The following is a 21,270-nucleotide window of genomic DNA, read 5'->3' as shown; positions in this document are numbered from 1 at the left end:
CTCAGAGGCTCGGAGCCTGTTCTCTCCGAGCCAGTAGCAGCCCGGCGGTGGGCGGGGCAGAGAAAACACCGCTCAGGCCCCTCCTCACGCGCCTCATTAACCTCGTTCCGTCGCCACCCTCCGCCAGGAACTCGCTGCTGCAAAGCCACGGGAATCTCTGAGCTTGCCCTGCTGTGCCCCTCTGTCCCGATTGGCTGATGTCAGGGGGTCTCTATGATGTCACCACCTCTCCGTCATTGTTCCCCCAATAGGCTGAGGTCCTGCAACAGGCCTTTGTGATGTCACTGCCACCCCCGCCCCTGCCCTGCAAGGCTGGCGCGTCCTGGCCCTGGTCAGCCTCTGAGGATGTGGGAGTGGGATGGTGCAGGCGCAGCTGAGTCTGGGGACCGAGCCAGCTGAGGGTAAACTGGCCGCACTGGTTCGTCATTAGTAGCTGCTAAGGGCAGCGGATCCCAGCCCCCTGCATGGCAAGTAGCTAAGTTTTGATCCAAGCTCCCGGCAGAAAGGCGACTTCACTAGACAACACGAGGAAGTGGAGAATCCATCACTGACTCCAATGGCGACTCCTCCGTGGGGTGAAGTTTCTGGGCCTTATTTCTAAGAGGAATTTGTCTGGTTTTACCTTCCAGCCACTGGGTCATCTCATGAGCACTGCTTCCCAGGTTGTCACCCACCTCCACTTCCCCTGTTAGTTCCTCCCTGTTTGTGAGCAGAAGGTCAAGCTGTGCCCGGCCCCTGTGGTCGGATCCTTCAGCACCTGTGTCAAGAAGTGGACCTCCTTCCACTTACCCCTCCCTAGCCCCCCTTCCTGATGTACAAAATAAAGGACACGTGTGTTCAAAAATAGAAACTCTCTTTATTGAACAAAACTCGGGGAGACTGGGAAAAGGAGGTGAGAGAAGGGAAGAGAGAGGGAGGGCAACTAAAATGATCAGGGGTTTGGAACAGGTCCCATATGAAGAGAGGCTAAAGAGACTGGGACTTTTCAGCTTGGAAAAGAGGAGACTGAGGGGGGATATGATAGAGGTCTATAAAAGCACGAGTGGTGTGAAGAGGGTGCATAAAGAAAAGTTCTTCATTAATTCCCATAATAGGACTAGAGGACACCAAATGAAATGAATGGGTAGCAGGCTTCAAACTAATAACAGAAAGTTCTTCTTCACAAAGCAAATAGTAAACCCTGTGGAACTCCTTGCTGCAGGAGGCTGTGAAGGCTAGAACTAGAACAGAGTTTAAAGAGACGAAGAGTCCTGTGGCACCTTATAGACTAACTGAAGTGTAGGAGCATAAGCTTTCGTGGGCAAAGACCCACTTCGTAAGATGCATGAGGTGCATAAGAGGTGCATAAGAGGCATGCATCTGACGAAGTGGGTCTTTGCCCACGAAAGCTTATGCTCCTACACTTCAGTTAGTCTATAAGGTGCCACAGGACTCTTCGTCGCTTTTGCAGATTCAGACTAACACGGCTACCCCTCTGAATCTAGAGTTTAAAGAGAAGTTAGATAAATTCATGGAGACTGGGTGCATGGAGTGGTACTAGCCAGGGGGTAGAAATGGTGTCCCTGGCCTCTGTTTGTGGCAGGCTGGAGATGGATGGCACGAGACAAATGGCTTGGTCATTGTCTTCGGTCCATCCCCTCCAGGGTAGCTGGTGTCAGCCGGTGTCGGCAGACAGGCTACTGGGCTAGATGGACCTTTGGTCTGACCCAGTACGGCCGTTCTAAGCTCAGGGCTTAGGGTCGGGGGTCTCACTGGACCACCTTGATTTTCATGCAAACCTGCTCCTGTGTGGCCAGGCTGGCAGCTCTCCTGCCCTAGCCGGCCACTTTCCTGTGCCTAGTGCGGAGGTCGTGGATGAGGTCCACAATCTCTGCACTAGACCAAGCAGGCGCCTGCCTCTTGCGGACCCGGGCAGGCTCCTGGGAGCCGCCAGCCTGGTCCCGGGAAGAGGGGGAGGGCTGGGTGGCAGAGGGTGGCTGGTTCGTGCCGTGCCAGGTGCAGGGTCTGCTGGCTGGGTGCTGGCAGGCTTGCACCTGGCACAGGCACCGTAGCCAGACCGTGCCCCTTTAAGGGGTCCGGGGCCAGGAGGGGGGCAGACGAGTTTCCCTGGTGGTGCCCAGAGTGGCCACCAGGGAAAGCTGGGGAGGGCTAGCCTCCCACTAGTTCGAATTAAGTGGCCACTACTTAATTCGAACTAGGCATTAGTTCTCGTGGAATGAGGTTTACCTAGTTCGAATTAAGCGCCCCGCTAGTTCCAATTAAGTTCGAACTAGCGGTTTGTATGTGTAGCGCCTATCAAAGTTAATTCAAACTAACGGCTGTTAGTTCGAATTAACTTTGTAGTGTAGACAGACCCCTACATACAAAATGTCAAATTCTTAAATATGTAAGTTTTATAAAACACGAGAGAAATAAATGTTATACAGCCTAAATATGAATTTCATCACTATTTCATTCAAGCATTTAAAACCACTGTTAGAGCAAATGAGTAACACTACTTTAATGAATAACAAGTAAAAAAGATTTTGAGCATATCAAATGTGTCGTAATGGAGAGATAGCTGTGTTAGTCTGATCTTGGTAAAACAAAAAGAAAAAAAGTTCTGTAGCACTTTAAAGACTAACAAGATACCTAATAAATTGCTTGTAAGCAATCTGTAATGCTTCCTAACTGCCCGCTTACTGACCTAGTTAACCTAATCGTTTTTCACATTATCGCACAGTGAAAAACTACATGAGAGTTCTGAATAAGCGATTAACTTCCCTGCTAAAATAACACTCTGAAAAACTTTAAAATAAAACTAACACACAACACAAGAATCACCCTCACTTTCTTGAAGGCACTCGAATCAGTAAGTAGCCTGAGCCTAACCCTGCACAGGGGCGGAGGATAATTTTGCGGGGCCCAGGGCAGCACAATTTCACGCATGCACCTCGGCAGCAGCTGACCGGAAGTAGCGTGTGTGGGGCGCGTGCGCGGGGCCTATTGAAGCGCGGGGCCCGGGGCAGCCGCCCCGCTCGCCCTGCCCTGTATCCGCTGCTGACCCTGCCAGTGGCTTTCTGTCTGCCATGAGGACTTTGTCCGTCAGGCTGCCCTGAGATTCTGTCCTTACGTAAAGGAGCGAGGTCTCTCTGAGCTGCTCTTCCAAATTTCACACAAGCCATTCAGCGGAATCCATAGATGTCAGGATTGGAGGCCGGCCTCGCCGTGGCAGACTGCCTCGCCAGTGTTCACAATCCCAACATCCCAACACGTGTAAGACTTGTAGTTGAGAGAGCCGCGTTAATCCCAAGGCTCTGCTAGGACCTGTCGCACGTCCCCTCCGTGTCGCACATCCCCTTCACACTGGTGCACGTAAGTAAACTCCCTCTGCTCGGGCTGGGAACATTCGAGGGACACTGGTGGGGCCCACTCAGCTTCCCTGAGGTCAGCCCCGCTGGCTCGGGCTGTACGCAGGAGGCCTGCCTGAGCTGCACCAATCCAGCACGCAGCACTTTCCTCCTTCTCCCCCGGCAGCCTGCAACACTTCCTCTTCACTTTCCCCGGGAGCCCAGCCCGGGCGAGATTTGCTCACGCCCCGGACAAGAGCAACAGAGCGACCCGCTGCTCCCAGGTCTGCCCCGCCAGCCACATCTGCCCTTCCCAGCGCCCCAGACGGCCGACGGCTCAGAGAACGCAGCTGGGGCCGCCTGCTACCGCCTGGTCTTCCTGCTGCTTTCTCACCTGGCTGGTGGGACTCGGCAAGCCTGATGGAGGGGGAGCGGGGCAGCCGACTGACTGTGCTTGATCTCATGGCTGTGTTTGAGAAGCCCAGGTAAGGCATCGTTCCGTGCAAATCAGGGTTCAGCAGCAGGCGAGAGATGGTGACGAATGGGGCAGAAGCGAAGCCTGATGGCTGAGGCCCTGCTTCCCCGGCCCCACAGTGAGCCCTGGGGTGCTCTGCTGGGCTACCGGCATCTCCCACTGCTCCTTGCAAAGCTATTCAGTGCCAGGGCCAGATTTGCAACCCACCGTCCTGCGGCTTAGCAGACCCCCGATCACGGAACAGCCTGGCCGAGGCCGGGCCCAGGAGGGACCAGGCCTGTGCTCTGGAGGAGTTCGGCCTCCACAGCCTCTCTGCAGAGACCGCCAGTCCAGGGGCTCAGAGTCATTGCGGGAGCTAGCTGTTGTCTGCTGTGGCCACTTGGCCACTAGGACCTTTGCTAAGGCCACAGTCCACTTGGATTTGCAGTGACTGCTCCCCAGGTATATTGGCACGTGTGCCCCAGAAACCTGCCCTGGGGGAAGGGCACAGAGTGTCCAGGTAGAGGAGAGAGGTTCCTTGTCTGTTGCCCTGTGAGGCTGCAGCTGTGCCTGGCAAAAGGGGTGAGACTCAGACTCTTTGGCAGACAGACAGGGGGATACTGCACTGAATGAGCACTCAGGAGACCTCTGGCTAGCCCTGGTTCACTGTATGCCTTTGGGCAAATCTCCTCTGCGCCTCATGCCTCAGTTTTGCCATCTTTGAAATGGGCACAGTCTTGCCCTTTTCTATAATATGCCTTGATCTGTGTAGCTGAGAGAGTCTCTCTAGGAGCTGCTGCTGCTGGCGCTTACGATATGGTACTGCACGGCTGAGGTGCCCGGTACGAGCCAGGAACCCGTGGGCAGGTGCTGGGCAGTCTGCGCAGCTCACCCCCATTTCCCAGGCCTGTGTTCCTGAGGTCAGGCAGGCTGTGACGGTGGAGGAGGCTCTTCGCCGAATGGCTTCACTTCGCTTTTTCAGATCAGGTCGCAGTTTGCCACAAGTTTCTGTCTTTTCTGGCCTAGTTCACGCCCCTGTGGTCTGTGGCTGCGCCAGCCGTGCCAGGAGTGGGTGCAGAGGAGGGGTCGGGACTTTGCACAGCTCATGTCTGGCTTTGTATTTTTCCATTTATTTAGGGTTTTATGCTGCTCCCCACCACCATGGTATCTGGCCCCTTCAATGGTAGATCAGTACCAGCCGTCAAGTGCCTAAAGGCCTTCGTGGAGACTGGCACATCCCTTTTCTAGGCCAAAACACAGCCTGGGGCCGAGGGGCTCACACACAGTGTCTTTGCTGGCGTGGTGGGGAGGCAGAGGGAGGAGGGGCCGTAGGGCTGTGGGCGGGTTGTCAGGGCGTGAGCAGGGCTTCCTGGAAGCTGAGCGCTCGGGTGACTGCCCAGGAGAGATTCAGAGCACCCCCTCTTTCAAAGAGGAAAACTCAGCAGCTTCCTGCAGAACGTCAGACTCCAGATGCACGCAGCGGCTCAGGAAGTTTGTTCTACGACAAGGTGCCCTCAAACGCCCCTGCTTTGTCCCCCCTCTGCCCTGCTTCCTCCCGAGCCCTGAGCTGCACGCTTTCCGCCACGCACAGCTGCTCCCAGATCCACACTTGGTCTCTGATGACATGGACGCGATCTCTTTCCTCGTGTGACCGTGTCCGACTGGCTCCTCTCCGGCGCGGCCCCGCAGGAGGAAACAGAAGTGCTGCCTGGGGGCTAGGGAAGCTGGAAATGAAACGTGCGTGCCGATTGTGGAACAGAAAAAGAGCTTGGCTAGGATCCGCACAGCACAGTGTGCCCAGGAATGGAGAAGTCCCGCTGGGGTCGGGCCAGGCTCTCAAGGGGCCAGGGCTTGTGCGCAGGTGGGGTCCCAGCAAAGCGTGTGCAGGCAGGGGGCTGTGTACATGGCTGCTTGGTGAGAGCAGGGGGCTGTTCCAGGCTGTGCACACCCGCGGGGGCTGGGTCCCACCCACGTGTGGGAGAGAACGCGTGCAAGCCTGCTGCCTGCAGAAAGGGCCTGTGGGGGGCAGGCCTGCCAGGCTCCTGTTCCCTTTTCAGGAGCCGCTCTTCTTGGGACCCCAAGTTTCACTTCACGGAAAGCAACGTGCTCAGAGACACGAGCAGGAGCAGGGGTTGGGTTATGGGGATAGGGGTGCAGGAGCAGGGGTTGGGTTACGCGGGTAGGGGTGCAGGAGCAGGGGTTGGGTTACGCGGGTAGGGGTGCAGGAGCAGGGGTTGGGTTATGGGGGTAGGGGTGCAGGAGCAGGGGTTGGGTTACGCGGGTAGGGGTGCAGGAGCAGGGGTTGGGTTATGGGGGTAGGGGTGCAGGAGCAGGGGTTGGGTTACGGGGGTAGGGGTGCAGGAGCAGGGGTTGGGCTACGGGGATAGGGGTGCAGGAGCAGGGGGTTGGGTTACGGGGGTAGGGGTGCAGGAGCAGGGGTTGGGTTATGGGGGTAGTGGTGCAGGAGCAGGGGGTTGGGTTACGGGGGTAGGGGTGCAGGAGCAGGGGTTGGGCTACAGGGATAGGGGTGCAGGAGCAGGGGGTTGGGTTACGCGGGTAGGGGTGCAGGAGCAGGGGTTGGGCTACGGAGATAGGGGTGCAGGAGCAGGGGGTTGGGTTACGCGGGTAGGGGTGCAGGAGCAGGGGTTGGGCTACGGGGATAGGGGTGCAGGAGCAGGGGTTGGGTTATGGGGGTAGGGGTGCAGAAGCAGGGGTTGGGCTACGGGGATAGGGGTGCAGGAGCAGGGGTTGGGCTACGGGGATAGGGGTGCAGGAGCAGGGGGTTGGGTTACGCGGGTAGGGGTGCAGGAGCAGGGGTTGGGTTACGCGGGTAGGGGTGCAGGAGCAGGGGTTGGGTTATGGGGGTAGGGGTGCAGGAGCAGGGGTTGGGTTACGCGGGTAGGGGTGCAGGAGCAGGGGTTGGGTTACGCGGGTAGGGGTGCAGGAGCAGGGGTTGGGCTACGGGGATAGAGGTGCAGGAGCAGGGGGTTGGGTTACGCGGGTAGGGGTGCAGGAGCAGGGGTTGGGCTACGGGGATAGGGGTGCAGGAGCAGGGGGTTGGGTTACGCGGGTAGGGGTGCAGGAGCAGGGGTTGGGCTACGGGGATAGGGGTGCAGGAGCAGGGGTTGGGTTATGGGGGTAGGGGTGCAGAAGCAGGGGTTGGGCTACGGGGATAGGGGTGCAGGAGCAGGGGTTGGGCTACGGGGATAGGGGTGCAGGAGCAGGGGGTTGGGTTACGCGGGTAGGGGTGCAGGAGCAGGGGTTGGGTTACGCGGGTAGGGGTGCAGGAGCAGGGGTTGGGTTATGGGGGTAGGGGTGCAGGAGCAGGGGTTGGGTTACGCGGGTAGGGGTGCAGGAGCAGGGGTTGGGTTATGGGGGTAGGGGTGCAGGAGCAGGGGTTGGGTTACGCGGGTAGGGGTGCAAGAGCAGGGGTTGGGTTACGCGGGTAGGGGTGCAGGAGCAGGGGGTTGGGTTACGCGGGTAGGGGTGCAGGAGCAGGGGTTGGGTTACGCGGGTAGGGGTGCAGGAGCAGGGGTTGGGTTATGGGGGTAGCGGTGCAGGAGCAGGGGGTTGGGTTACGGGGTGTAGGGGTGCAGGCGCAGGGGTTGGGTTATGGGGGTAGGAGTGCAGGAGCAGGGGGTTGGGTTACGGGGGTAGGGGTGCAGGAGCAGGGGTTGCGTTACGGGGGGTAGGGGTGCAGGAGCAGGGGTTGGGTTATGGGGGTAGGAGTGCAGAAGCAGGGGTTGCGTTACGGGGGTAGGGGTGCAGGAGCAGGGGTTGGGTTATGGGGGTAGGGGTGCAGAAGCAGGGGTTGCGTTACGGGGGTAGGGGTGCAGGAGCAGGGGTTGCGTTACGGGGGTAGGGGTGCAGGAGCAGGGGGTTGGGTTACGCGGGAAGGGGTGCAGGAGCAGGGGTTGCGTTACGGGGGGTAGGGGTGCAGGAGCAGGGGTTGGGTTATGGGGGTAGGGGCGCAGGAGCAGGGGTTGGGTTATGGGGGTAGGAGTGCAGGAGCAGGGGTTGCGTTACGGGGGGTAGGGGTGCAGGAGCAGGGGTTGCGTTACGGGGGGTAGGGGTGCAGGAGCAGGGGTTGCATTACGGGGGTAGGGGTGCAGGAGCAGGGGTTGCGTTACGGGGGGTAGGGGTGCAGGAGCAGGGGTTGCGTTACGGGGGGTAGAAGTGCAGGAGCAGTGGGTTGCGTTACATAACAAGTGCCTGTGTTGCATGGCGGGGGCGCGGGGTGGGACTGGCCTGTGTTGCATGGCGGGGGCGCGGGGTGGGATTGGCCTGTGTTACGTGGCGGGGGCGCGGGGTGGGACTGGCCTGTGTTACGTGGCGGGGGCGCGGGGTGGGACTGGCCTGTGTTACGTGGCGGGGGCGTGGGGTCGGACTGGCCTGTGTTACGTGGCGGGGGTGCGGCGTGGGACTGGCCTGTGTTACGTGGCGGGGGCGCGGGGTGGGATTGGCCTGTGTTACGTGGCGGGGGCGCGGGGTGGGACTGGCCTGTGTTACGTGGCGGGGGCGCGGGGTGGGATTGGCCTGTGTTACCTGGCGGGGGCGCGGGGTGGGACTGGCCTGTGTTACGTGGCGGGGGCGCGGGGTGGGACTGGCCTGTGTTACGTGGCGGGGGCGCGGGGTGGGACTGGCCTGTGTTACGTGGCGGGGGCGCGGGGTGGGACTGGCCTGTGTTACGTGGCGGGGGCGCGGGGTGGGACTGGCCTGTGTTACGTGGCGGGGGCGCGGGGTGGGACTGGCCTGTGTTACGTGGCGGGGGCGCGGGGTGGGACTGGCCTGTGCTACGTGGCGGGGGCGCGGGGTGGGTCTGGCCTGTGTTACGTGGCGGGGGCGCGGGGTGGGACTGGCCTGTGTTACGTGGCGGGGTCGCGGGGTGGGACTGGCCTGTGTTACGTGGCGGGGGCGCGGGGTGGGACTGGCCTGTGTTGCGTGGCGGGGGCGCGGGGTGGGATTGGCCTGTGTTACATGGCGGGGGCGCGGGGTGGGACTGGCCTGTGTTACGTGGTGGGGGCGCGGGGTGGGACTGGCCTGTGTTACTTGGCAGGGGAGTGGGGTGGGACTGGCCTGTGTTACGTGGCGGGGGCGCGGGGTGGGACTGGCCTGTGTTACGTGGCGGGGGCGCAGGGTGGGATTGGCCTGTGTTACGTGGCGGGGGCGTGGGGTGGGACTGGCCTGTGTTACGTGGCGGGGGCGCGGGGTGGGACTGGCCTGTGTTACGTGGCGGGGGCGCGGGGTGGGACTGGCCTGTGTTACGTGGCGGGGGCACGGGGTGGGACTGGCCTGTGTTACGTGGCGGGGTCGCGGGGTGGGACTGGCCTGTGTTACGTGGCGGGGGCGCGGGGTGGGACTGGCCTGTGTTACGTGGCGGGGGCGCGGGGTGGGACTGGCCTGTGTTACGTGGCGGGGGCGTGGGGTGGGACTGGCCTGTGTTACGTGGCAGGGGCGCGGGGTGGGACTGGCCTGTGTTACGTGGCGGGGGCGTAGGGTGGGACTGGCCTGTGTTGCGTGGCGGGGGCACGGGGTGGGATTGGCCTGTGTTACGTGGCGGGGGCGCGGGGTGGGACTGGCCTGTGTTACGTGGCGGGGGCGCGGGGTGGGACTGGCGTGTGTTACTTGGCAGGGGAGTGGGGTGGGACTGGCCTGTGTTACGTGGCGGGGGCGCGGGGTGGGACTGGCCTGTGTTACGTGGCGGAGGCGCGGGGTGGGACTGGCCTGTGTTACGTGGCGGGGGCGCGGGGTGCGACTGGCCTGTGTTACGTGGCGGGGGCGCGGGGTGGGACTGGCCTGTGTTACGTGGCGGGGGCGTGGGGTGCGACTGGCCTGTGTTACGTGGCGGGGGCGCGGCGTGGGACTGGCCTGTGTTACGTGGCGGGGGCGCGGGGTGGGACTGGCCTGTGTTACGTGGCGGGGGCGCGGGGTGCGACTGGCCTGTGTTACGTGGCGGGGGCGCGGGGTGGGACTGGCCTGTGTTACGTGGCGGGGGCGCGGGGTGGGACTGGCCTGTGTTACGTGGCGGGGGCGCGGGGTGGGACTGGCCTGTGTTACGTGGCGGGGGCGCGGGGTGGGACTGGCCTGTGCTACGTGGCGGGGGCGCGGGGTGGGACTGGCCTGTGTTACGTGGCGGGGTCGCGGGGTGGGACTGGCCTGTGTTACGTGGCGGGGGCGTGGGGTCGGACTGGCCTGTGTTACGTGGCGGGGGCGCGGGGTGGGACTGGCCTGTGTTACGTGGCGGGGGCGCGGGGTGGGACTGGCCTGTGTTACGTGGCGGGGGCGTGGGGTGGGACTGGCCTGTGTTACGTGGCGGGGGCGCGGGGTGGGACTGGCCTGTGCTACGTGGCGGGGGCGCGGGGTGGGACTGGCCTGTGTTACGTGGCGGGGGCGCGGGGTGGGACTGGCCTGTGTTACGTGGCGGGGGCGCGGGGTGGGACTGGCCTGTGTTACGTGGCGGGGGCGCGGGGTGGGACTGGCCTGTGTTACGTGGCGGGGTCGCGGGGTGGGACTGGCCTGTGTTACGTGGCGGGGGCGCGGCGTGGGACTGGCCTGTGTTACGTGGCGGGGGCGCGGGGTGGGACTGGCCTGTGTTACGTGGCGGGGGGGGGCGGGACTGGCCTGTGTTACGTGGCGGGGGCGCGGCGTGGGACTGGCCTGTGTTACGTGGCGGGGGCGCGGGGCGGGACTGGCCTGTGTTACGTGGCGGGGGCGTGGGGTGGGACTGGCCTGTGTTACGTGGCGGGGGGGGGCGGGACTGGCCTGTGTTACGTGGCGGGGGCGCGGCGTGGGACTGGCCTGTGTTACGTGGCGGGGGCGCGGGGTGGGACTGGCCTGTGTTACGTGGCGGGGGGGGGCGGGACTGGCCTGTGTTACGTGGCGGGGGCGCGGCGTGGGACTGGCCTGTGTTACGTGGCGGGGGCGTGGGGTGGGACTGGCCTGTGTTACGTGGCGGGGGGGGGGGGGACTGGCCTGTGTTACGTGGCGGGGGCGCGGCGTGGGACTGGCCTGTGTTACGTGGCGGGGGCGCGGGGTGGGACTGGCCTGTGTTACGTGGCGGGGGCGCGGCGTGGGACTGGCCTGTGTTACGTGGCGGGGGCGCGGGGTGGGACTGGCCTGTGTTACGTGGCGGGGGCGCGGCGTGGGACTGGCCTGTGTTACGTGGCGGGGGCGTGGGGTGGGACTGGCCTGTGTTACGTGGCGGGGGCGCGGCGTGGGACTGGCCTGTGTTACGTGGCGGGGGCGCGGGGTGGGACTGGCCTGTGTTACGTGGCGGGGGGGGGCGGGACTGGCCTGTGTTACGTGGCGGGGGCGCGGCGTGGGACTGGCCTGTGTTACGTGGCGGGGGCGTGGGGTGGGACTGGCCTGTGTTACGTGGCGGGGGGGGTGGGACTGGCCTGTGTTACGTGGCGGGGGCGCGGGGTGGGACTGGCCTGTGTTACGTGGCGGGGGCGTGGGGTCGGACTGGCCTGTGTTACGTGGCGGGGGGGGGGGCGGGAATGGCCTGTGTTACGTGGCGGGGGGGGGTGGGACTGGCCTGTGTTACGTGGCGGGGGCGCGGCGGGGGACTGGCCTGTGTTACGTGGCGGGGGCGCGGGGTGGGACTGGCCTGTGTTACGTGGCGGGGGGGTGGGAATGGAATGTGTTACTGGGCTTGGGCTGGCACTGAGCAAAGGGATGAGACTTTGTCTTCTTGCATGGCCCTAGGGCAGACGCGCCCTGCGGGACCCCCAGCGCAGAGCCAGCCCGCCCCCTGCCAGCGGCCAGGCCCTCGGCTCCAGGCTCCCGTGGGGACGTGCTGCTCTCGTGCCCGGCAGGCGGGGAGGCGCCGAGCAGGGGATCCCAGCGTGGAGCGGAGCCGGAGAGCCAGCCGGAGCCGCCCCGGCATGAGGAGCCAGAGGAGGAGAAGGCCCCGGGCCGGAGAGGACTCAGCCTCAAGTGCCTCAGCTCCTTCCGGAGCAAGATCAGCAGCGACGCCTGGCGCACACGGCCAGGGGGGGAGGCCCAGCTGGGCAGCGAGTTAGGCCCTGGGGGCAGCAGCAGCCAGGTGGAACTGCCCTCTCCCTGGGCGCTCACACCGGGGGGGGGGGGGCGCTGTCAGCCCTGGGAACGGGGGGGGGTTCCGATGGTGCGCGGCCCCCCAGACACGGCAGCGTTGGCGTGTCCCTCACAGCTGGGCTGGGGAGGACGGACCCTGAGGCGTGGCCCAGCCCTGCCACTGACTCTCTGTGAGCCTTGGGCGCATCACTTCATCGCTTCGGGCCATGCTAGCGGGGATGCCGCTCCCGCCCCGGGGCCCGCCCAGCCACGTGCAGGGAGCAGCACGGATGCAGGAAGCAAAACTGCTGCCACTCGAGCTCCTGCAGCCCAGCCGGACACCCCCCCCCCGTCGCTCCCCCAGCCCAGCCTGACCCTCCCCTCCCCTCCCCCGTCGCTCCCCCAGCCCAGCCTGACCCTCCCCTCCCCCGTCGCTCCCCCAGCCCAGCCTGACCCCCCCTCCCCCGTCGCTCCCCCAGCCCAGCCTGACCCTCCCCTCCCCCGTCGCTCCCCCAGCCCAGCCTGACCCTCCCCTCCCCCGTCGCTCCCCCAGCCCAGCCTGACCCCCCCTCCCCCATCGCTCCCCCAGCCCAGCCTGACCCCCCCTCCCCCGTCGCTCCCCCAGCCCAGCCTGACCCTCCCTCCCCCGTCGCTCCCCCAGCCCAGCCTGACCCCCCCCCCCCCGTCGCTCCCCCAGCCCAGCCTGACCCCCCCCTCCCCGTCGCTCCCCCAGCCCAGCCTGACCCTCCCCTCCCCCGTCGCTCCCCCAGCCCAGCCTGACCCTCCCCTCCCCCGTCGCTCCCCCAGCCCAGCCTGACCCCCCCTCCCCCGTCGCTCCCCCAGCCCAGCCTGACCCTCCCCTCCCCCGTCGCTCCCCCAGCCCAGCCTGACCCTCCCCTCCCCCGTCGCTCCCCCAGCCCAGCCTGACCCCCCCCTCCCCCGTCGCTCCCCCAGCCCAGCCTGACCCTCCCTCCCCCGTCGCTCCCCCAGCCCAGCCTGACCCCCCCCTCCCCCGTCGCTCCCCCAGCCCAGCCTGACCCCCCCTCCCCGTCGCTCCCCCAGCCCAGCCTGACCCTCCCCTCCCCCGTCGCTCCCCCAGCCCAGCCTGACCCTCCCCTCCCCCGTCGCTCCCCCAGCCCAGCCTGACCCTCCCCTCCCCCGTCGCTCCCCCAGCCCAGCCTGACCCTCCCCTCCCCCGTCGCTCCCCCAGCCCAGCCTGACCCCCCCTCCCCCGTCGCTCCCCCAGCCCAGCCTGACCCCCCCCTCCCCCGTCGCTCCCCCAGCCCAGCCTGACCCCCCCTCCCCTGTCGCTCCCCCAGCCCAGCCTGACCCTCCCTCCCCCGTCGCTCCCCCAGCCCAGCCTGACCCCTCCCTCCCCCGTCGCTCCCCCAGCCCAGCCTGACCCCCCCTCCCCTGTCGCTCCCCCAGCCCAGCCTGACCCTCCCCTCCCCCGTCGCTCCCCCAGCCCAGCCTGACCCCCCCTCCCCCGTCGCTCCCCCAGCCCAGCCTGACCCCCCCTCCCCTGTCGCTCCCCCAGCCCAGCCTGACCCTCCCCTCCCCCGTCGCTCCCCCAGCCCAGCCTGACCCTCCCTCCCCCGTCGCTCCCCCAGCCCAGCCTGACCCCCCCTCCCCCGTCGCTCCCCCAGCCCAGCCTGACCCCCTCTCCCCCGTCGCTCCCCCAGCCCAGCCTGACCCCCCCTCCACCGTCGCTCCCCCAGCCCAGCCTGACCCTCCCCTCCCCCGTCGCTCCCCCAGCCCAGCCTGACCCCCTCTCCCCCGTCGCTCCCCCAGCCCAGCCTGACCCCCCCTCCACCGTCGCTCCCCCAGCCCAGCCTGACCCTCCCTCCCCCGTCGCTCCCCCAGCCCAGCCTGACCCCCCCTCCCCTGTCGCTCCCCCAGCCCAGCCTGACCCCCTCTCCCCCGTCGCTCCCCCAGCCCAGCCTGACCTCCCCTCCCCCGTCGCTCCCCCAGCCCAGCCTGACCCCCCCTCCCCCGTCGCTCCCCCAGCCCAGCCTGACCCCCCCCTCCCCCGTCGCTCCCCCAGCCCAGCCTGACCCTCCCCTCCCCCGTCGCTCCCCCAGCCCAGCCTGACCCTCCCCTCCCCCGTCGCTCCCCCAGCCCAGCCTGACCCCCCCCTCCCCTGTCGCTCCCCCAGCCCAGCCTGACCCTCCCCTCCCCCGTCGCTCCCCCAGCCCAGCCTGACCCCCCCTCCCCTGTCGCTCCCCCAGCCCAGCCTGACCTCCCCTCCCCCGTCGCTCCCCCAGCCCAGCCTGACCTCCCCTCCCCCGTTGCTCCCCCAGCCCAGCCTGACCCCCCCTCCCCCGTCGCTCCCCCAGCCCAGCCTGACCCCCCCCTCCCCCGTCGCTCCCCCAGCCCGGCCAGACACCCCCTCCCCCGTCGCTCCCCCAGCCCAGCCTGACCCCCCCTCCCCCGTCGCTCCCCCAGCCCAGCCTGACCCCCCCTCCCCCGTCGCTCCCCCAGCCCAGCCTGACCCCCCCTCCCCTGTTGCTCCCCCAGCCCAGCCAGCCCCCCTCCCCCGTCGCTCCCCCAGCCCAGCCTGACCCCCCCTCCCCCGTCGCTCCCCCAGCCCAGCCTGACCCCCCCTCCTCCGTCGCTCCCCCAGCCCAGCCTGACCCCCCCTCCCCTGTTGCTCCCCCAGCCCAGCCAGGCCCCCTCCCCGCCCTCTCTCGGAGTGCTAATGAATAAGGGGGCTGCCTGATTTCACGCGCCTATGGCCAATGGGAATTGCCCGCGACCCACCGGGCTAACATCGTCCCTGGCCAAGCTGGCCAATGCCACAGACTTGCCAGCAGGCCCCTGGCTCTCGCCCCTTGTTCCCAGCCACGTGAGCAAAGCCCTTTCTCCTCTGCCGCCACGCAGGACCCCGAAGAAAAGAAAATTGCCCTGGAGCTGCTGGAAACGGAGCGAGCCTACGTCCATCGCCTGCATCTCCTGGACCAGGTCAGGGAGCCGACCGGGCCTGGCTTGAGCTGCAAGGCCCGAAGATCTGCCGGGACCGTCCGGCGTGGGCAGGGGCCTGTGGCCTCTGACGGGTGTCCCTGGCAGCTGGGCGCTTGGGCAGCCGCCCGGGAGAGAGCCAGGGGCCGCCAGCTGGGTTTGTGGTGCCCATCCATGTATGCCTGGGTGCACATCACAAAATGCATCCCACACAGGCGGAAATCAGGTTGAGGGACCATTTCTGTGCCCCCCGCCTGGGCACCCCAGGAATCTCTCCTCCCGCAGGCCCAGAGCATCTGAGGGGAGAATCGCAACCATTGGGCAGCAGGGGCCCAGCTCCCTAGGCCAGGGGCTCTGTCTTCACTGCACCACAGTCACTGGGGGCAAGGCCACAGCCCAGAGCTTCAGCCGGGGAGGGGGGCCTGCACCCTGCTACCCCAAGCAGCAGCCTCAGCCCCAGGCCCCAGCTCGTCTACAGCCCCCCAGTAGCCCCCTCCCCACCAGGCTGTGACCCACTTTGGGGTCCTGACGCGGGGCCTGGCCTAGCCCTGGGAGGCAGGGCCGGGGCTTCCCTCCGCACGGCTCCAGTGCTTCCGAGCCTGCACTTGCCCCGGCTGCAGCGGGAGCCCGTCTGTCCGTCCGTCCGTCCTGCCTGCAGGGCGCGGGGGGGGGGGGCTGAGCCCCACTTGGGAACAGCCCGGCCCCGCTTGGAAAACCTGTCCCAGGCCCTGCTCGGCCGCGGTTCCTGGAGACCAAACTGAGCCGCCTCTGCTCCGACCACTGGGCCTCCCCCCCCCGGACAGGCTCACCGGGACTCTGCTCCGACCACTGGGCCTCCCCCCCGGACAGGCTCACCGGGACTCTGCTCCGACCACTGGGCCTCCCCCCCGGGACAGGCTCACCGGGACTCTGCTCCGACCACTGGGCCTCCCCCCCCGGACAGGCTCACCGGGACTCTGCTCCGACCACTGGGCCCCCCCCCGGGACAGGCTCACCGGGACTCTGCTCCGACCACTGGGCCCCCCCCCCGGGACAGGCTCACCGGGACTCTGCTCCGACCACTGGGCCCCCCCCCGGGACAGGCTCACCGGGACTCTGCTCCGACCACTGGGCCTCCTCCCCCCGGACAGGCTCACCGGGACTCTGCTCCGACCACTGGGCCCCCCCCCCGGGACAGGCTCACCGGGACTCTGCTCCGACCACTGGGCCCCCCCCCCCGGACAGGCTCACTGGGACTCTGCTCCGACCACTGGGCCTCCCCCCCCGGACAGGCTCACCGGGACTCTGCTCCGACCACTGGGCCTCCCCCCCCGGACAGGCTCACCGGGACTCTGCTCCGACCACTGGGCCTCCCCCCCAGGACAGGCTCACCGGGACTCTGCTCCGACCACTGGGCCCCCCCCCCGGGACAGGCTCACCGGGACTCTGCTCCGACCACTGGGCCCCCCCCCCGGGACAGGCTCACCGGGACTCTGCTCCGACCACTGGGCCCCCCCCCCCGGGACAGGCTCACCGGGACTCTGCTCCGACCACTGGGCCTCCCCCCCCGGACAGGCTCACCGGGACTCTGCTCCGACCACTGGGCCCCCCCCCGGGACAGGCTCACCGGGACTCTGCTCCGACCACTGGGCCCCCCCCCGGGACAGGCTCACCGGGACTCTGCTCCGACCACTGGGCCCCCCCCCGGGACAGGCTCACCGGGGCTCTGCTCCGACCACTGGCCCCTCCCCCCCCGGACAGGCTCACCGGGACTCTGCTCCAACCACTGGGCCCCCCCCCAGGACAGGCTCACCGGGGCTCTGCTCTGACCACTGGGCCCCCCCCCGGGACAGGCTCACCGGGACTCTGCTCCAACCACTGGGCCCCCCCCCCCCGGGACAGGCTCACCGGGACTCTGCTCCAACCACCGGGCCCCCCCCCCGGGACAGGCTCACCGGGACTCTGCTCCAACCACTGGGCCCCCCCCCGGGACAGGCTCACCGGGACTCTGCTCCGACCACTGGGCCTCCTCCCCCGGACAGGCTCACCGGGACTCTGCTCCGACCACTGGGCCCCCCCCCGGGACAGGCTCACCGGGACTCTGCTCCGACCACTGGGCCCCCCCCCGGGACAGGCTCACCGGGACTCTGCTCCGACCACTGGGCCCCCCCCCGGGACAGGCTCACCGGGACTCTGCTCCAACCACCGGGCCCCCCCCCCGGGACAGGCTCACCGGGACTCTGCTCCGACCACTGCCCCCCCCCCCGGACAGGCTCACTGGGACTCTGCTCCGACCACTGCCCCCCCCCGGGACAGGCTCACCGGGACTCTGCTCCGACCACTGGGCCCCCCCCCGGGACAGGCTCACCGGGACTCTGCTCCGACCACTGGGCCCCCCCCCCGGGACAGGCTCACCGGGACTCTGCTCCAACCACCGGGCCTCCCCCCCCGGACAGGCTCACCGGGACTCTGCTCCGACCACTGGGCCCCCCCCCCCGGACAGGCTCACCGGGACTCTGCTCCGACCACTGGGCCCCCCCCCCCGGACAGGCTCACCGGGACTCTGCTCCGACCACTGGGCCTCCCCCCCGGACAGGCTCACCGGGACTCTGCTCCGACCACTGGGCCCCCCCCCCCGGACAGGCTCACCGGGACTCTGCTCCGACCACTGGGCCTCCCCCCGGGACAGGCTCACCGGGACTCTGCTCCAACCACTGGGCCCCCCCCCGGGACAGGCTCACCGGGACTCTGCTCCAACCACTGGGCCCCCCCGGGACAGGCTCACCGGGACTCTGCTCCGACCACTGGGCCCCCCCCCCCCGGACAGGCTCACCGGGACTCTGCTCTGACCACTGGGCCTCCCCCCCCGGACAGGCTCACCGGGACTCTGCTCTGACCACTGGGCCCCCCCCCCGGGACAGGCTCACCGGGACTCTGCTCCAACCACTGGGCCCCCCCCCGGACAGGCTCACCGGGACTCTGCTCCGACCACTGCCCCCCCCCCCCCGGACAGGCTCACCGGGACTCTGCTCCGACCACTGGGCCCCCCCCCGGGACAGGCTCACCGGGACTCTGCTCCGACCACTGCCCCCCCCCCCCCCCCCCCGGACAGGCTCACCGGGACTCTGCTCCAACCACTGGGCCCCCCCGGGACAGGCTCACCGGGACTCTGCTCCGACCACTGGCCCCTCCCCCCCCGGACAGGCTCACCGGGACTCTGCTCCGACCACTGGGCCCCCCCCCCCCGGACAGGCTCACCGGGACTCTGCTCTGACCACTGGGCCTCCCCCCCCGGACAGGCTCACCGGGACTCTGCTCCGACCACTGGGCCCCCCCCCCCCGGACAGGCTCACCGGGACTCTGCTCCGACCACTGGCCCCTCCCCCCCCGGACAGGCTCACCGGGGCTCTGCTCTGACCACTGGGCCTCCCCCCAGGACAGGCTCACCGGGGCTCTGCTCTGACCACTGGGCCTCCCCCCAGGACAGGCTCACCGGGGCTCTGCTCTGACCACTGGGCCCCCCCCCCGGGACAGGCTCACCGGGACTCTGCTCCGACCACTGCCCCCCCCCGGGACAGGCTCACCGGGACTCTGCTCCGACCACTGGGCCTCCCCCCAGGACAGGCTCACCGGGACTCTGCTCCGACCACTGGGCCTCCCCCCCGGACAGGCTCACCGGGACTCTGCTCCGACCACTGGGCCCCCCCCCGGGACAGGCTCACCGGGACTCTGCTCCGACCACTGGCCCCTCCCCCCCCGGACAGGCTCACCGGGACTCTGCTCCGACCACTGGCCCCTCCCCCCCAGGACAGGCTCACCGGGACTCTGCTCCGACCACTGGGCCCCCCCCCGGGACAGGCTCACCGGGACTCTGCTCCGACCACTGGCCCCTCCCCCCCGGACAGGCTCACCGGGACTCTGCTCCGACCACTGGCCCCTCCCCCCCGGACAGGCTCACCGGGACTCTGCTCCGACCACTGGGCCCCCCCCCGGGACAGGCTCACCGGGACTCTGCTCCGACCACTGGCCCCTCCCCCCCCGGACAGGCTCACCGGGACTCTGCTCCGACCACTGGCCCCTCCCCCCCCGGGACAGGCTCACCGGGACTCTGCTCTGACCACTGTCCCCCCCCCCCGGGACAGGCTCACCGGGACTCTGCTCCGACCACTGGCCCCTCCCCCCCCGGGACAGGCTCACCGGGGCTCTGCTCTGACCACTGCTCGGGGTATGTCGGGGGGCCCAGCTCCGTGGCTGGTCGGGGATGCGGCCAGCGCTGTGCTCATCCCTCCTAGCCCCACGCCCCTTGGTGACATCGCCCTCCTGGGCGCGCGCCGCCCCAGCACGTCCCTGGGCGCGCAGCCCGTCTCCCCTTGCCAGCCCAGGGCCCGCTGGGAGCCTCCTTCCCTGGTCCTGCCCGAGCTGCTCTCCTCTGCGGGGCAGGCGGGTGCCGGGACAGAGCCGGCGGGCACCAGAGCCGATGCCCTAATCCCTGGGCGGGACGTGAGGGCCTCGGGCTCGCGGATGCCGACGGCCACGGCTCCCCTCTGGACGCCCCCGCCCCAGCCCTCCGGACTCTCTTCCAGGTGTTCTGTGTGGAGCTGCTGCAGGAGGCCAGAGGCGGGAAGCTGATCCCGGAGGACGTGGTGAAAATGATCTTCTCCAACATCTCCTCCATTTACCAGTTCCACGCCTGCTTCTTCCTGCCGGAGCTGCAGAAGCGCATGGCGGACTGGTGAGTTGGGGGAGCCGAGACGCCCCAGGGGCACTTGACTGGGGCCAACCAGCCCACCTGAATCATAGGACATCGCACACTAGAACAGTCCCGGCCCTCCCGGCAGGACCCAGCGCTGTCTAGCCCATCCCCCACAGGCGTCTGTCCAGCCTGCTCTCCAATATCCCCAGGGATGGGGATTCCACAGCCCCCCAGGCAACTTATTCCAGTGTTTGACCCCCTGACAGGCAGGGAGTTTTCCCTAATGTCCAACCTAAACCTCCCTGGCTGCAGTTTAAGCCCATTGCTGCTTGTCCTGTCCTCAGAGGCCAAGGAGAACAATTCGTCTCCCTCCTTCCTGTGACACCCTTTTAAACACCTGAAAACGGCTCTCATGTCCCCTCAGTCTCTCCTCTCCAAGCTAGAGAAGCCCAATTCCTTCAGCCTTTCCTCACTGGCCATGTTCTCTAGACCTTTCCTCGTTCTTGGTGCTCTTCTCTGGACCCTCTCCAATTTCTCCACATCTTTCTTGAAATGCGGTGCCCAGAACTGGACACAATTCTCCAGCTGAGGCCTAACCAGCGCAGAGTAGAGCGGAAGAACGACTCCTCGTGTCTTGCTCACAACACACCTGTTCACGCAGCCCAGAATCATGTTTGCTTTCTTTGCAACAGCATCACACTGCTGACTCATATTCAGCTTGTGGCTCACTCTGACCCCCAGATCCCTTTCTGCCGTACTCCCCTCTAGACAGTCGCTTCCCGTTCTGAGGACCAAATGTGGTGCACGGGTGTGGCAGAACGTAGGGGTTCCCCCGCCTCCTGCACCCCCGTAGTGGCATGGACAGACTCCACCAGCCAGTAGAACAGAGGGGCTGTGTCTACACTGGGAAGTTATTCTGGAAAATCAGCCGCTTTTCCGGAAAAACTTGCCAGCTGTCTACACTGGCCCTTGAATTTCCGCAAAAGCACTGACGATCTCATGTAAAATCATCAGTGCTTTTCCGGAAAAACTATGCTGCTCCCGTTCGGGCAAAAGTCTTTTTCTGGAAAACTGTTCTGGAAAAGGGCCAGTGTAGACAGCACAGTACTGTTTTCCGCAAAAAAGCCCCGATCACAAAAATGACGATCGGGGCTTTTTTGCGGAAAAACGCGTCTAGATTGGCCACGGACGCTTTTCTGGAAAAAGTGCTTTTGCGGAAAAGCGTCCTGCCAATGTAGACACACTTTTCCAAAATTGCTTTTAACGGAAAACTTTTCCATTAAAAGCATTTCCGGAAAGTCATGCCAGTGTAGACGTAGCCAGGGAGTTTATTGCTTCTCCAGGACACAGCCCAGCGCAGAAGTAATCTGGTTCCAGGGCAGGCCTAGGATGCCTCAGCCCCCTTGAGATGGGGGAGCCTGGGCCCCTAAATCCCAGCCCCTTTCCTAGGCTGCTTCCTCCATCATCCCAGACAGAAACTAAACCTCTCTTCCAGCCCTGACCCCCAGCCAGGGGCTGGTCTCGGCCCCCCCCCCCCCCCCTTTGTCTCTCCCTGGGCAGCTGAGCCTGGGTGTCTGGGTTAATACACCAGTGAGAATCCCCCCTCCCAGCGCAGGGGCCCCGGGTCACAGAGCAGACAGGCCCCGCTGCGCTACAACGGGAAAGCGCTTCCGGCAGATGACGTCCAGCGCCAGGCACTGCGCGGGGAGGAAGTGCTGGCTGCCTGCCCACTGCGGCCGCTCTTGGAGCTGGCTGACACTTGGGCCCCTGCAGCGACTGCGAGCGCATTGGGGGTCGATGGTTTCCATGCTTGGGAATGG

The 21,270-nt window shown here is 66.8% G+C and overlaps 1 protein-coding gene across 5 annotated transcripts in view; it reads left to right on the top strand.

The window, feature by feature from the left end:
* Positions 1-3,015: 3,015 nt before the first annotated feature.
* Positions 3,016-21,270, top strand: part of FGD2 (FYVE, RhoGEF and PH domain containing 2) — a 35,161-nt gene continuing 16,906 nt past the window's right edge. Inside the window, exons 1-5 of one of the 5 annotated variants that reach the window (XM_089773642.1) lie at positions 3,016-3,354; positions 3,517-3,814; positions 11,491-11,830; positions 14,701-14,781; positions 19,341-19,489. In XM_089773642.1, the coding sequence (XP_089629768.1) occupies positions 3,750-3,814; positions 11,491-11,830; positions 14,701-14,781; positions 19,341-19,489 (635 nt within the window). In that variant the 5' untranslated portion in view covers positions 3,016-3,354; positions 3,517-3,749. Of the gene's footprint in view, positions 3,355-3,476; positions 3,815-3,838; positions 5,292-5,312; positions 5,645-11,490; positions 11,831-14,700; positions 14,782-19,340; positions 19,490-21,270 lie in introns of those variants that run through there. The other 4 variants (XM_075909998.2, XM_089773643.1, XM_089773641.1 and 1 more) reach the window with 4 other exon arrangements.

This window comes from Pelodiscus sinensis, chromosome 27 (genome assembly GCF_052426305.1).
Source record: "Pelodiscus sinensis isolate ZL-2025 chromosome 27, ASM5242630v1, whole genome shotgun sequence".
Taxonomy (NCBI): Eukaryota; Metazoa; Chordata; order Testudines; family Trionychidae; genus Pelodiscus; species Pelodiscus sinensis.
Note: the sequence above shows the minus strand (reverse complement) of the source record. Positions and strands in the feature narration are given on the sequence as shown.